Below are 16128 nucleotides of genomic sequence, written 5' to 3'. Positions count from 1 at the left end.
ATTGATCAAGGTAGAGAGAGAATAAAGTGCCCGATAAACCCCAAACAGTAAGTATTTGTACTATTAACCCCAGACAGTAAGTATTTGTACTGTTAACCCCAGACAGTAAGTATTTGTACTATTAACCCCAGACAGTAAGTGTTTGTACTGTTAACCCCAGACAGTAAGTGTTTTGTATTGTTAACCCTAGACAGTAAGTATTTGTACTATTAACCCCAGACAGTAAGTGTTTGTACTATTAACCCCAGACAGTAAGTATTTGTACTATTAACCCCAGACAGTAAGTGATTGTACTGTTAACCCCAGACAGTAAGTGTTTTGTATTGTTAACCCTAGACAGTAAGTATTTGTACTATTAACCCCAGACAGTAAGTGTTTGTACTGTTAACCCCAGACAGTAAGTATTTGTACTGTTAACCCCAGACAGTAAATATTTGTACTGTTAACCCCAGACAGTATGTATTTGTACTATTAACCCCAGACAGTACCAGTAAGTATTTGTACTTCATGTATTAACCCCAGACAGTGTTTGTACTATTAACCCCGGTCAGTAAGTATTTGTAATGTAGCAATCATCCGGGTTCGATCGCCAGTGGCCAGTTAGCTCAGTTGGTAGAGCACCTGACTAGAGATTCAGGGGGCCCGGGTTCGAATCCCGGTCTGGTCCGTTGCATTTTCTCCCTTCCTGTTACATTTAGTGCGGTAGACCAGCCCCTGGAACTGACAGGTGAAAATGCCTGCCAGGGGATAAAGATCCTGGGTTGATGTCTTCAGGTGTGAAGACATTTAAGGAGGAAGGAATGTAGCGGTCAGCCGGGTTCGATCGCCGGTGGCCAGTTAGCTCAGTTGGTAGAGCACCTGACTAGAGATTCAGGGGGCCCGGGTTCGAATCCTGGTCTGGTCCGTTGCATTTTCTCCCTTCCTGTTACAGTACTATTAGCCCCAGACAGTAAGTTTTTGTATTATTAACACCGGACAGTAAGTATTTGTACTATTAACCCCGAACAGTAAGTATTTGTACTATTAACCCCAGACAGTAAGTATTTCTTAAGTAATTCTTCTGAATGCTTGGCATGATACATACCTGTTCCAAATAAAACAATAACAATGTGGATATAGATGTTTGATCCGCTCACATATTTGAGTTATGTGAGTATGATAGCGGATCTAACATCTGATTTTGATTAGATTGACAACTATGGAAGCAATAGACGGGATCTTGTGACAACATCATGATTCCACATCAATTATTACACTCATTTCTCTTTCAATAGTTAAGTCCCCTGTTACAATTTAAGTTTGGGGTGTGTGTGTAAATACTGGAAGCAATCAAACTTTGTTATTTTTATTGAATTGACCATATCTTATTGACAAACACATCAAAAGAATTAGGCACAAGTTCAAACACTTAGATAATCCTCTCCCATTACAATTATTTATAAAATTGCCATATCAATCTACAACAGACACAAAGAAATACATACTCCCCATGGTTTAATGGTTAATGTATCATTAAAGTCTTGGACATCAAAGGAAACCACCTCTCTAGTTGTAGGTCATCACTCTCTTTCTGTGCTGTAGAAATTATTGAGTAACCCCCCCCCCCCCCCCCCCCCATCACACACGCACACTACTACTACCATCTACCCTCTCCCTGGGGAAGGGGGGGGGGGGGGTGTCTGTAACATTAATAAGGTAATTATTTCTTGATAATTATGTATATAATTGCCATGTCAGTTTTCAAGCAACAGAAAGCGTCACAAACAAAACCTCGTACACAAAAAATAATTTCACCATATGTCTGTGTTTTTTATAATTTGGAATTCATTTATTATCTTATAAACATGGATTTGAAAATACATATTAAGGAGGTATATGATAAATTTATATTACTATAGTAATTTGATCTGAAAAGTTGGATCACATCTCGTTGACATGCACGGATCATCAGATCCAAACTCAACGCTTTGCATCCCGTGTGATCTGATGATCCGTGCCTGTCAACTCAACGTGATCAGACTCTTCGTATCAACTTACTGTAGTAATAATATATATAATATATGATATATTCACCTCAGAGAATAGCATAGCGACTGATCACATGGTATGGATTGACTGAACATAAAGGCTACATTTGTTATATTATATCATCAAAAGTCAATAATTGTATTAGTACACTTTAGAACTAGGTAGATGTTTGCTTTACTCACTCCGTTAATGAATGACAATAACACATATTACATGGAGAACTTTATGACAAACAAGATGATGTCAGTGTAATTTCCAATATTTATGTAGCAATACTTAATTGTCACCTGCACATGGTGTTTATGTGAGAGGATGTTCTGCGTATAATCAAATTTGAAATTGAGTCGGAAAATAAGTTTCTGTTACAGGAGTTTTAAAAGTCTAGTTTGAAGTTATCATTTTATGGTTGTTATTAGGATCTAGTCAATACAATCTAATTTACGACCTCTCATTAGGCCAAATGCTGTCTGACACCAATTGCAAGGCCGTAGTTTGCAGACTGATTTTTACTACAGATTACTTCTTTTACCTGATCACAACAAAGGCGTCACAGTGGGTGTGACCGGTCAACAGGGGATGCTTACTCCTCCTAGACATCTGACCCCTCTGGTTTGTCCAGGGGTCTGTGTTTGTGCCCTACTTACAATGTTGTATTCTTTTATAGGATTTTTGAGATTGGTCTCATTATCTTCACTTTTTATAGTATGGATGCCTACTCCTAGGCACCTGATCTCACCCCTGGTATTTTCAGGGGTCCTATGCCTCCTAGGCACCTGATCCCACCCACCCCAGGTGTTTTCAGGGGTCCTATGTCTTCTAGGCACCTGATCCCACCTCTGGTGTTTTCAGGGGTCCTAGGTACCTGACCTCACCACTGGTGTTTTCAGGGGTTCTATGCCTCCTAGGCACCTGATCCCACACCGGATATTTTCAGGGGTCCTATGCCTCCAAGGCACCTGACCCCACCTCTGGTGTTTTCAGGGGTTCTACTCCTCCTAGGCACCTGATCCCACCCTTGGTGTTTTCAGGGGTCCTATGTCTCCTAGGCACCTGACCCCACCTCTGGTGTTTTCAGGGGTCCTAGGCACCTGACCTCACCCCTGGTGTTTTCAGGGGTTCTATGCCTCCTAGGCACCTGACCTCACCCCTGGTGTTTTCAGGGGTTCTATGCCTCCTAGGCACCTGATCCCACCCTGGGTGTTTTCAGGGGTCCTATGCCTCCTAGGCACCTGATCCCACCCTGGGTGTTTTCAGGGGTCCTATGCCTCCTAGGCACCTGATCCCACCCCAGGTATTTTCAGGGGTCCTAAGCCTCTTTGGGACCTGATCCCACCTCTGGTGTTTTCAGGGGTCTGTGTTTGTGCCTCTGATTCCATTATTGGTTAGGAGTTTGAAGGAGTTTCTTCTTTTTTTTTTAAATCTTCACAATCTGGAGAAATATTAGCATTCCATAATGCAAGTATCCTCAAGTATCTTAGATTCAATTCATTCACACAATAATGTATATAGTTTTTAGGGTAGATTTACTCATCTTGAGAACTACAAGATTAAATCTAGATGTAATCATACTGATTTTGTCTTGGAAACCTTCTATTATGATAATTATGATGTCACTAAAGGGTTGATGTAATTATTAGGTCACCTGAATCATTCAGGTGACCTATTGCTATCTGTTTTTGTCCGTCGTCGTTCGTCCTGCGTTAACATTTGAACATTTTCAGCTTCTTCTCTGAAACCCCTGAACCAATTTCAACCAATTTTGGCATATAGCATCTGTGGGTGGAGGGGAACAAAAATTGTGAAATTCGTGGTCCCTGCCCCCCTGGGGCCTGAGGGGTGGGGCAAAAACCATCAAAATGAGTGTAATTTTAAAAAATCTTCTTCTTTACTCCTGGACATCAAGAAGCCAAACTGTGGGCATAATTATAATGAGCGTTGAGCCCTCTACCAAAATTGTGAAATTCATGGCCCCTGGGGCAGGGGTTCTTGTGTTAGGGTGGGGCTCTATTGGTCATATAGTGAAAATGTAGAAATTCTTTGAAAATCTTCTTCTCTGTCTCTGGGTATTAAGTAGACAAACTAATAGCATGGTAATGATGAGCAAGGATGCCTCTTTAAAAATTGTGAAATTCATGGCCCCTGGATCAGGGGTTCTGGTGTGTTAGGGTGGGGCTCTATTGGTCATATAGTGAAAATGTAGAAATTCTTTGAAAATCTTCTTTTATGTCTCTGGGTATTAAGTAGACAAACCAATAGCATGGTTATGATGAGCAAGGATGCCGCTTTCAAAATTGTGAAATTCATGGCCCCTGGGTCAGGGGTTCTGGTATTAGGGTGGGGCCCTATTGATCATATAGTGAAAATGCATTTTATTTCTTTGAAAATCTTCTCCTCTGCTGTTGGGTATTAAGTAGCCAAACTAATAGTATGATAATGATGATCAAGGATGCTTCTTTCAAAACTGAAATTTATGGCCCCTGGGTCAGGGGTTCTGGTGCAAAGGCGGGGCTGATTGATTATATAGTGAAAATGCAATATTTCTTTGAAAATCTTCTTCTATGTTACTGGGTATTAGGTAGCCAAACTAATAGCATAGTTATGATGAGCATGGATGACTCTCCTGAAATTCTGAAATTCATGGCCCTAGGGTTAGGGGTTCTGGTGTTTGGGCGGGGCCCTATTGATCTTATATAGTGAAAATGCATTTTATTTCTTTGAAAATCTTCTTCTCTGCCCCTGGGTATTAAGTAGACAAACTAATAGCATGGTTCTGATGAGCATATATATAAACATATATTTTAAGTTAATTGCGGAAGGTTTTTACTTTAAATCAATCCGGGAATATAGTTGCCTACTATACACTTCGTGCATTAGTTGCCTACCATAACAGTCGCGCAGCTTGATAGAACTTTTGAATCTTGCAACATTGTGTTTGTAATTAATAAAGTTTTGAAATAAATAATTTCCTTTTTTATACATATTACTTGAGGAGGGGGTCATATTGAGTTGCACCTGTTGTTAAGTTGGTAGGTTGGTCAGTAGACCAAATTTCTGCTCAATATCTAGATATATCTAGAGAATGCTATGTTTATTAAACATCATACTTATTGCACTGTTACCCCATGAAAAGGAGTTGGCTCCAATTTTGTGGTCAAGAGTTAAAGTACTCTAATCAGCAGTATTTGACTTATCCTGATATCCGATGCTTTCGGCCTCACAAAGGGCATGTGGAAATTGAAGTACAAGCCCAAACGGCATGTAAATTTAGAGGCTTAAACCTTTAGCGATGTACTTTTCTTTTTGATTCAAACGATCAATTTATTCATCAGATGTAACATTATGAAATAGCCAATTAAATAACACTGGTAACAATTAAAATGCACTGAAAAGTTCGATTAAGGACATACGCAATGTAGTTTTGAACTTTATTTTCTGTCATTTACGATTAGTAATGAAATTGAGAACAGAAGATGTATTGTAGCTAAAGATGTGGAAAAATAGATTTCCTTTGGTGGGAAAAGGCAACTAATAAAATTAATGAATAAATTACTGGGCATGTAAGTATTTGTTTGAGCTAATCTAATTAGTATACATGCCTGCCCAAAGGGCATGTGCTGGGGAAAAAAATTGGCAAATCTTGTCCATTCAATATCCTGAGAACCATTTCCTTGAAAGACATCAAACTTGATACACTGGTTCCCTTGTAGAGTAAATGGCCCTGTTGATTTTGCGGTCATCAGATCAAAGGTTAAAAATCGAACTAAAAATGCAAAGATCTACACCCTTAAAAATATCTTGAGTACCCTTTGCTCGACAGAGGTCAGACTTGATGCACTGGTTCCTTTCGGAGAAGATGACCATTGTAGCTAATAAAATCACAAAGACAAGGGTAAAATGAATAATAGGAATATATACAACTACTCAATACTTTAAGAACCCTTTGCTTGACAGACATGAAATTATTATGTATATTGGTTTTATCTAAGGAGTAAATAACCCTTTTCTTTATGATGTCTCAGACCTAGGTTTTTTAAAAAGGATTATTGATTGAACATAAAAATGACACATGTACTTCATGACCACATAGCTATTCAATGTTTCTTCCATCCAAAAGTAAAATTCTTATATTTAAACACAAACCTAATTCAAACATTGGAAGGTTGTTACATGATACTCAGGTGACCTATAAGGCCCCTGGGCCTCTTGTGATAATTATAATGTCACTAAAGGGTTTATGTGCTTGTGTATAAATCCAGATGAAAAATGAAGCTCTCAGGTGAGCAATGTGGTCCAAGGGCATCTTATTAAGAATTGACTTTGTTTGAACAGTTTGTATTAAGAATTGACTTTGTTTGAACAGTTTTTTTTTTTAAAGAATTGATTTTGTTTGAACAGTTCGTATTAAGAATTGATTTTGTTTGAACAGTTCTTGCTATAAAGACAGTTTGAAGAAACACCTAAAGAAGTGCAAGAAACAGGAAGAGGAAGTGCCGGTAAGGTCTCCATATGAGTGAGACGTTAAACAATATACAACTAACCAACCAATAAGGACACAGGATAAACCCACCCCCCCCCCCCCAAAAAAAATGTTATAGAATTTTGTAATGTTTTAGTAGTGCTAAAAACTCATGTTTACTTCATATTTTCCCCATGAAACCACCTTTTTGTACTATTCACAAATTATTGGAAAAACATTACCCAAAAATTGAAATCCTTCAAAAATATCTTTTTATTTGTGTGTTCATGTATTACTGACCGATTGACATTCTGATAGAAAAGTCCACATAAACACAGCGAATTCTTACGTCATTTGATCCAAAATCTCGGGTATGCTGTGACCTTAACAACATTTGCTACAAATAAACTTTTTCTTTCAAAAATGATGAAAATGGATTCTGAATTTAAGTTGATAGAAGTAAAATGAATACATTTCCCTGAATGGAATCTTATTTTTGCCTTCCATTTTTCAATTATGTCTAATACAGTGGGTAAAAAATTCTTACAGTTACGTGGGCTGTTCGATATGTAATGTGTATTGTACCACAGCGCGATAACGTTTTGCACGATTTCATGGATGATGATGACTCTTGAATAGCTCTATTCAATACCTTTCCAATGGTATAAACATGAGCCTTCAGCTCCACATAGTTTTAAACTTATAGTCATTTCAATAGAGCCAGTCGTTGACCACTGTTGTAAAAATGGTTTGGAAACGGGTTGAGAATATTGAAGAAATTAGAGCTTATATAAAAGTTCGCACAAAACTCGGTCATTCGGTAATGCAGATTTTTACTGAATTGGGGGAAATTTAAGGGTATGATAAGGTATCTTATGAGACAGTTCGTATGTGAACAAAGAAATTTCTGACTGACACAGAGTCAGTCAAAGATGCAGCAAAATCTGGCTGACCCGTGACTGTAACAGGCAAGGCAAATGTCTCAAAAGTCAGGGAAATGATAGAAAGTGATGGCAGATACATGATTCGTAATATTGCCAAAGCTGTTGGCATATCGCTATCACGGGTGCATTTCATTTTGAAGTGTATTTTGAAAGTACGAAAGATTACTGCCAGATGGATACCGCATATATTGACAGATGACCAAAAACGGGTATGAGTACAAACCGCTAAGCAATTGCTCAAAAAATTCCCAAATTCAATCAAACACAATTTGCAAACATTGATACCCAGGTGACGAAACATGGGTTCACTATTTCGAACCAGTATGAAAAATTGGAAACAAAATATGGCTAACTAAACACAGTAGAAGGCCTGTAGTTGCCAAAAGAACCATAAGCGCAGAGAAGGTTCTTTATTGCATATTCTTCTCATGTGATGGTATAGCCGTACAAATTCTGGTGCCAAAGGGCAAAAGTGTTACAGGTCGGTATTACTGAGATGTTATACTAAAAAAGCTGAAGAAATATTATCATAAACGACACCCTGTGTCAGGATTTAGGCATGTTTGTCTACTTCATGATAATGCTCCATCACATACATCTGAGCTTGTGAAGCAATTTTTGAAGTCGGAGAAGGTTACTGTCTTGCCACACCCACCATACTCTCCAGATCTAGCCCCATGCGACTTCCTTTTTCCAAAACTTAAAAAGTTCTTATCTGGTCGTCGTTACAAGTCCCGACAAGCCCTTGGCTCAGCCATCAGTCAGTACCTCAGAAGTCTACCTAAATCAGCGTACCGTGACGTATTTCAGAAATGAATTCAGAGATTGAAATTATGTATTTCAAACCGCGGAGAATACTTTGGAGGGATGTAATGTTCATTTCACTATTTGAGTCGAATGCTTTTGAGATATCGTACATTACACATTACATATCGAACAGCCCCCGTATGTAGGGAGGGGATATGCATATCACAACTTTTGTACATCACAGGAAATTTACAATATTCCTTAAACTTTAGGAATTTGATATTTGTACTTATTACGGTCAGGATACACACATACACACACACATATATATATATATATATATATCATGCATTGATTTGTTTTGTTGGTAGCAAGTGTCATAAAGTAAAGTTTGGTTTTCATAGCCCTCTCATGTCACAGCTACTGGTATTAAGTGAAAGTGAAACTTAACAGCCCAATAATCCACTTTCTTGCAGTTTTTTGAGTGAACGAGTGTAAGTAATTATTGTTTTATGATCGACATTCGTGGTAACATGAAACTGATGACAATTTTTATTTTGTAGCCATATCTCTGTAAAGGTATAAATTCGGACTCTGATGTTATTGACGACAATGGACTAGAAATAAAGGTGATTATAGTGGTGTACAACATGTAGCGCCATCTTGTGTGAATCATGGATAGAACAAAAACTTGCTTATCCATTACACAAAGAGCACAATTTAACAAAACCTGCACATACTTTGTAGAACTCTTTTTTTTTAAACAATGAATAGTTCCTTACTTGTTCTATTTTAATTCAATATTGAATGAAAATGATATCCATCACTATCACGGTGCATTTGTCCTATACAGTAATATTGGCTAATTTGTTTCTCGTATTATAAACTGTTATTATCCATATAAGGTCTTTTCCATTCCCTTATATTCCAGAGTAGACTGTTACATTAATTTCTAATTAGTTAAACACATGCTTATTTTGAAGTGATATTCCCCTATGAGAGAAAAACAGCAAATGTTTTATTGGATATAACAAAGTTTGGTTATAACAAACTGTTTTTTGCTGACCCTGGAGGTTGGCATAATCATGTTATTTTGCTCCGTGCAGCGAATTAGTTTGAAATGTTTGGTTTATAATTTAAGTGTTAACTATTGACTTTTTATAATCATGCTATCTATTCCGTTTATAAAAGCAAAAATCATTCATTCACGTTTACAGAGTAAATGCTATAATTAGTATGTAGAATACATGCTCATTCGCTCAGCGGAGCGAATAACATGATTATGCCACCATATTTTACTGTATAGTGAAGTTTGGTTACAATGAACCATTTCTGGCTGGCCCTGGAGATTCACTATAACTGTGTTTTACTGTATAATGAAGTTTGGTTATAACGAACTATTTTTCACCCTGGAGGTTCACTATAACTGTTTTACTGTATAATGAAGTTTGGTTATAATAAACTGTTTTTCACTCTGGAGGTTCACTATAACCATATTTTACTGTACAATGAAGTTTGGTTACAATGCACTATTTTCCACACTGGAGGTTTGTTATAACTGTGTTTTTCTGTATTTCTTTTATTGCAGACACCACTGAAGGAATGTTCGACTGTAGAATTGCAGAATTTGATAGAAAAAGTCCACAGACTTTATGATGGTAAGCAGTAAAATGCAATAAGACAGAGTATACAACTGAAATGTTTTCAAGTAACCACATACACTGCAAGGCAGAGGTCCCCATAATGTCCAAAAGTTTACAGAACTGCCATATCTGGTCTGTACTGGTTTTTACAGGGACTCCATAAAGTAGTTCTGATATTAATGAAAAATGCCATTGTGTGAAACCCACGGGTTAGATCGTACCTTAAACGGCATAACCACATAGGTTTCACATTAATGGAAAAATACAGGCCTCAAAATATGGATTAAATAAAGTCACTCACATTCAAGCATCAAATGATTAGAAGACTCATTTTTTATTTGGACTGATTAATCAAGAGAAGACACTGTATTTTTTTGGTTGTTGTTTGTTTTATATCCTGTCGGAAATTTTTCACTCATATTGAGACGTCACCAGTTGTAGGTGATGTACCACAAAATTAGACCTATGCTATAACACTTACAGCCATAGCAGTGAGGGTTCTTTAATGTGCCAACACCTTCCATGACATGGACCTTCAATTATAAGGTCGTGTCCAAAAGAGCCGTGATTTTCACTTCTTAATGCCAAGCGTTTCGCAAAGGAGCAATCTTTACCTATGTTTACATCTTAGGTTTGACGTGGCCATGGTACAAGTGGGGCTTGAATTCACAACTTTCCAGTTATAAAACAAACACTCTATCGCTGAGCTACCGTAACCGCGGTTTCTGTTTGGATTGATTAATCAAAGCAAACACTTTATTTGTTTGAAACATCTTGACTTGTACATGTATTATTAATCATAATGGAAATTTTTTATTAATTCAATGTCTTTTGGCAGAGAAAGTTGTTACATATGAATTTCTTTGCTTTATTTAGATCACACTCAAAAAAATATAGTATTTAATGTGAATTTGGAACCACAGTTTTTGATTTTGTTTTAGAGCATGTGAAACACATTGATGAAGAAATCCTCCATCACCACTGTATGGACGAGGAGTTGGAGAACGAGTCGTACGGAATTCTGGCCATACGTCACAGAAAACAGCAGGTGAGTGGGCGTCAAGTTCTGATGGGGACATTTAACAGCAGGTGAGTGGGCGTCGAGCTCTGGTGGGGACATTTAACAGCAGGTGAGTGGGCGTCGAGCTCTGGTGGGGACATTTAACAGCAGGTGAGTGGGCGTCGAGCTCTGATGGGGACATTTAACAGCAGGTGAGTGGGTGTCGAGCTCTGGTGGAGACATTTAACAGCAGGTGAGTGGGCGTCAAGTTCTGATGGGGACATTTAACAGCTGGTGAGTGGGCGTCAAGTTCTGGTGGGGACATTTAACAGCAGGTGAGTGGGCGTCGAGCTCTGATGGGGACATTTAAATTGACACAGAAAACAGCAGGTGAGTGGGTGTCGAGATTTGATGAGGACATTTAATAGTGAGTGGGCGTCGAGTTCTGATGAGGACATTTAATAGTGAGTGGGCGTCGAGTTCTGATGAGGACATTTAAATTGACACTTGATAACTTGTTGATTGCTCTGTTTGCAGGCTTCTCTGATTGGACAATTACAAAAGCTGGACTTGTTACATGAAGGTCTCTGTTTTGTGGAGTTAGGAGCCGGCAAAGGTAAACTACGATAAATATCATTACGGGTAAACTATACACAACAAAGGTAAACTACGATAAATATCAGTACGGGTAAACGATACACAACAAAGTTAAACTACGATAAATATCAGTACGGGTAAACTATACCCAACAAAGGTAAACAACGATAAATATCAATACGGGTAAACTGTACACAACAAAGGTAAACTATGATAAATATCAGTACGGGTAAACTATACCCAACAAAGGTAAACTATGATAAATATCAGTACGGGTAAACTGTACACAACAAAGGTAAACTATGATAAATATCAGTACGGGTAAACTGTACACAACAAAGGTAAACTATGATAAATATCAGTACGGGTAAACTATACACATCAAAGGTAAATTGTGGAATACAAACATAGATATCATAGTAAATATTGTATTGATTGAGGAATACAGACATAGATATCATAGTAAATATTGTATTGATTGAGGAATACAAACATAGATATCATTGTAAGTATTGCAATAATCAAGGAGTGAAACAAAGTTCTGAATAGACAATCATTTAATAACTTTCTTAAATGAAACATGGTGCTTCGTTATTTTTTGTGCAGCTTGCATGTACTATTTGTCTTCTGTAAAGGATTTGAATATGTCTGGGTAATTTGAATGTGTGTATGTAATTTCAGGTAATTTGAATATGTGTGTAACTTCAGGTAATTTGAATGTATGTAATTTCAGGTAATTTGAATGTGTGTGTGTAATTTTAGGTAATTTGAATGTGTGTGTGTAATTTCAGGTAATTTGATTGTGTGTATGTAATTACAGGTAATTTGATTGTGTTTTTGTAATTTTAGGTAATTTGAATGTGTGTGTATGTGTAACTCCAGATAATTTGAATGTATGTGTAACTTTAGGTAATATAATTGCATATGTGTAATTTGAGGTAATTTAATTGTGTGTGGGTAATTGTGTGTGGGTAATTTCAGGTAATTGAATGTGTCAGTGAAATTTTAAGTAATTTAAATGTGTGTGGGTAATTGTGTCTGGGTAATTTTAGGTAATTGAATGTGTCGGTGAAATTTCAGGTAATTTAAATGTGTCTGGGTAATTTCAGGTTATTTAGATGTGTGTGTAATTTCAGGTAATTTGTCTCACTGGATACAGCAAGCTTTACCTGACAAATTGGATCTTGGCTTTGTGTTGGTGGATTACGGTCATGTCAGGTACAAGGTGGGTATTCTCAGGAACTCAGATGTACAGTAAAAAGTAGTTCACAACAAACCTTGTTATATACACTACAGTAAAAGTAGTTCACAATGAACCTTGTTATATACACTACAGTAAAAGTAGTTCACAATGAACCTTGATATATACACTACAGTAAAAAGTAGTTCACAACAAACCTTGTTATATACACTACAGTAAAAGTAGTTCACAATGAACCTTGTTATGTACACTACAGTAAAAAGTAGTTCACAACAAACCCAAACTTCCACCAGAGTTCGTTTGCTCACAAACCAAACTCTTCCACTTAGGCATTATGGGATAGCGATTTCTTAGGCCGCGTATACTGTGACGTCACTATAGAATGACGAAAAAACATAACGTCAAATGTAAACAACTTTCAAAACAAGAACGTAAACATCAAGTTCACTACTTTACACAATAATTTGAACAGAGTCTCCCTAATTTTTAATGATCTTTTGATCATTTTATGTTTAAAATAAAATCCACAATTTTATATTAATGCTATTAATATCAATATCTTCAAACTTTTAACTGCGAACTACTTCTTTAGTGTTATTTGCCTGCGTGATAATCGCGGACTCACAATATACAGATCTGTATATTGTGCTGCGTCACATACAGGGTGATCCAAAACATATGTTACACTTTTAAACTGTTATAAAATTTTAATACCGTAAGTTACAATTATGAAATTTACAACATATAACAAAAAGGATTTAAATTTTTTGTCAATGCATACATTTGTCACAGCTTCCTTGTTAATCACCAAAAACTTTCTTCGGAATAATATATGTCATTTTACAACATATGTTCCAAATGACGTCCCTTTGTCTTTAACATTATTTGAACACGATTTCTCAAGTTTTTTACCACAGCTTTACATGTATCAACAGAGATTGATCTTATTTCTCGTGTAATTGCTGTTTTTAAGTCTTTTGTTGTTTGTGGGGAAGGAGAGTACACTCTGTCTTTTAGATAACCCCACAAGAAGAAATCAAGGGGGTTCAGATCGGGGGAGTGCGGTGGCCAAACATTTGCGGTACGATAAGAAATGCATTGATCACCAAACGTGTTGCCAAGCCACTGAAGAACACAACCTGCAGTGTGTGGCGTAGCACCATCCTGTTGAAACCACACATTATCGAAATTTACAACTTTTCGTCTAAGAGCTGGTAGAAATTTTGATTTCATTAACTTTAAGTATCGTTCAGAATTTACCGTCACTGCATCGCCTTCGGTGTCTTCGAAGAAAAAAGGGCCAATTATTCCGCTTGAATTTAATGCAGCCCATACAGTAACTTTCTCACAGTGAAGAGGTTTTTCCACATAAAAATTGGGTTTCGCCAAACCCCAGAATCTAAAATTCTGTTTATTGACAACATTATTAAGATGGAAGTGGGCCTCATCGGAAAACCATATGGCATCTGTAAAATTTTCAGAGTCGGGTCTACTTAAAATCCAATGGGCAAACTCTAAATGACTTTCTAATGTCTGTCTCTTTTAAATGCTGCATCACACTTATTTTGTATGGAATCAATTTTAAATCAAATTTGAGCATTCTATGAATACTAGATTTGCTAACGGTGCCATTCAGTTCATGCAATACCCGTCTAACTGATTTTTGTGGAGTTTCAGTAATAACTCTATCAATGGCATCAATGTTCTCTTTGGTACGGGCACTCCTTGGTCTCCCAATACCAGAATTGCGTCTTGTGTCATTTGTGGTGCCTTTAACTTCAAACTTCCTCACAAGTCTGTAAATTAGCATTCTGTTGAGCACTTTCATTCCAGGATGTTGCTTTCTCATGGTTCTAATGACTAAAGTAGCAGATTTACACTCATAGTAAAGTTTGACAATTTCTGCCAGCTGTTCACATGAAGGTTCCATCTTGAAAATGGGATGACGTCATCATGACGTCATAATTAACTGACTATTTAACAGAATTTCCCGAAATTTTGTAAAATAAAATTTATATTAATAAACTAGATGTTGACAAAATATCTTTGTAATTGCTTTTGTTTTGATAAAGTTATAGATGATTAAAAGTGTAACGCATGTTTTGGGACACCCTGTAGGAGAGGTCTATTCGTAGGTGACGTAATGAGGCCTCGACGGGGAGTTTGACAACAAACCTTGATATATACACTACAGTAAATGAACCTTGTTAGCTCTTGTGCGGTGTGTGTTAACTTTTTAGAAAAAGGGCTATAACTCAAGAACCCCTTGGCCAATTTTTTTCAAATTTGTTACAGGGTATTATTGGCCCAAGGGCTTTCATACATACTAAATAGAGGGATGTGACCCTTTAACAAGGGGAGATAATCAGGAAAATACAAACAAAAGTAGTGGTTGCTAAAAAATCTTCTTCTCAAGAACCACTGGGCAGATTATCACCAAACTTACTCATAAGGATGAGGATATGTTGTAGATTAAAAATTGTTCAAGGGATTACCCTGGGGCAAAGGGCGTGGTCTCAAGGTCACTTCAAAGTTGACCTAAATTTATATTTCCTTAAATCTTTGATATTTTAGTCATTATAAGGACTAGGATCATCAAATTTTGACAGTTGATGCATCTTAGGACCTTGTGTCAAGTTGTCTCAAAAGTAGGTCACGGTGACCTACTTTTTGAATTTTGCAGGTATTTATTTTAAAATTAATTTTGATGCATATCTTGGACACTTTGAAGCCTATGATCATCAAAACTTGTCAGTTGGTGGATCATGGGACCTTGAAATGCATCAACTGAAAAATAGGTCACCGTGACCTACTTTCTGAATTTTATGGCTTATCATTTATAGATATATTTTAAGTTGTTATTTCAAATACAGAGAGGTTTAGAATCATCAAATCTTGTAAGTTGATGCATCTTGAGGCCTTGAAACATATTTATAAGAAAGTAGGTCACAGTGACCTACTTTTTGAATTTTGCAGATATTCAAATTTCACATTTTCAATTTTAGATGCATATTTTGGGCACTGTAAAACCTAGGATCATCAAACTTTGTCAGTTGATGCGTCTTCAGTCTTCGGTTTGTGTCGACCAAAAAGTAGGTCACCGTGACCTACTTTTGGTATTTGACAGCTAAATTACTATATTTCAGACACTATTTGACCTACAATCATCAAACTTTGTCAGTTGATGCATCTTGAGTCTTCGGAGTGGATCAACCAAAAAGTAGGTCACTGTGACCTACTTTTGGCATTTGACAGTTATATTTATATATTTCAGTCACAAATTGACCTACAATCATCAAACTTTGACAGTTGATGAGTCTACGGAGTGTGTCGACCAAAAAGTAGGTCACCTTGACCTACTTTTGGAATTTGACGGCTATATTTATATATTTCAGATACTATTTGACCTACAGTCATTAAACTTTGTCAGTTGATGCGTTTTGCATGTTCAAAGGGTGTCGACCAAAAAGTAGGTCACCTTGACCTACTTTTGAAATTGGACGGCTATATTT

The 16128-nt window shown here is 36.9% G+C and overlaps 1 protein-coding gene across 1 annotated transcript in view; it reads left to right on the top strand.

Moving 5' to 3' along the window:
* LOC125669476 (tRNA:m(4)X modification enzyme TRM13 homolog) overlaps positions 1-16128 on the top strand; it is a 56758-nt gene that overhangs the window by 36247 nt on the left and 4383 nt on the right. The window contains exons 10-15 of the mRNA XM_048904007.2: positions 1-47; positions 6455-6521; positions 9764-9833; positions 10760-10866; positions 11356-11434; positions 12552-12640. Of these exons, the coding sequence (XP_048759964.2) occupies positions 1-47; positions 6455-6521; positions 9764-9833; positions 10760-10866; positions 11356-11434; positions 12552-12640 (459 nt within the window). The remainder of the gene's footprint in view (positions 48-6454; positions 6522-9763; positions 9834-10759; positions 10867-11355; positions 11435-12551; positions 12641-16128) is intronic.

The sequence above is a fragment of the Ostrea edulis genome, chromosome 4 (genome assembly GCF_947568905.1).
Source record: "Ostrea edulis chromosome 4, xbOstEdul1.1, whole genome shotgun sequence".
In the NCBI taxonomy this organism is placed as follows: domain Eukaryota; kingdom Metazoa; phylum Mollusca; class Bivalvia; order Ostreida; family Ostreidae; genus Ostrea; species Ostrea edulis.
This window is presented reverse-complemented; position numbering and strand designations above follow the sequence as displayed.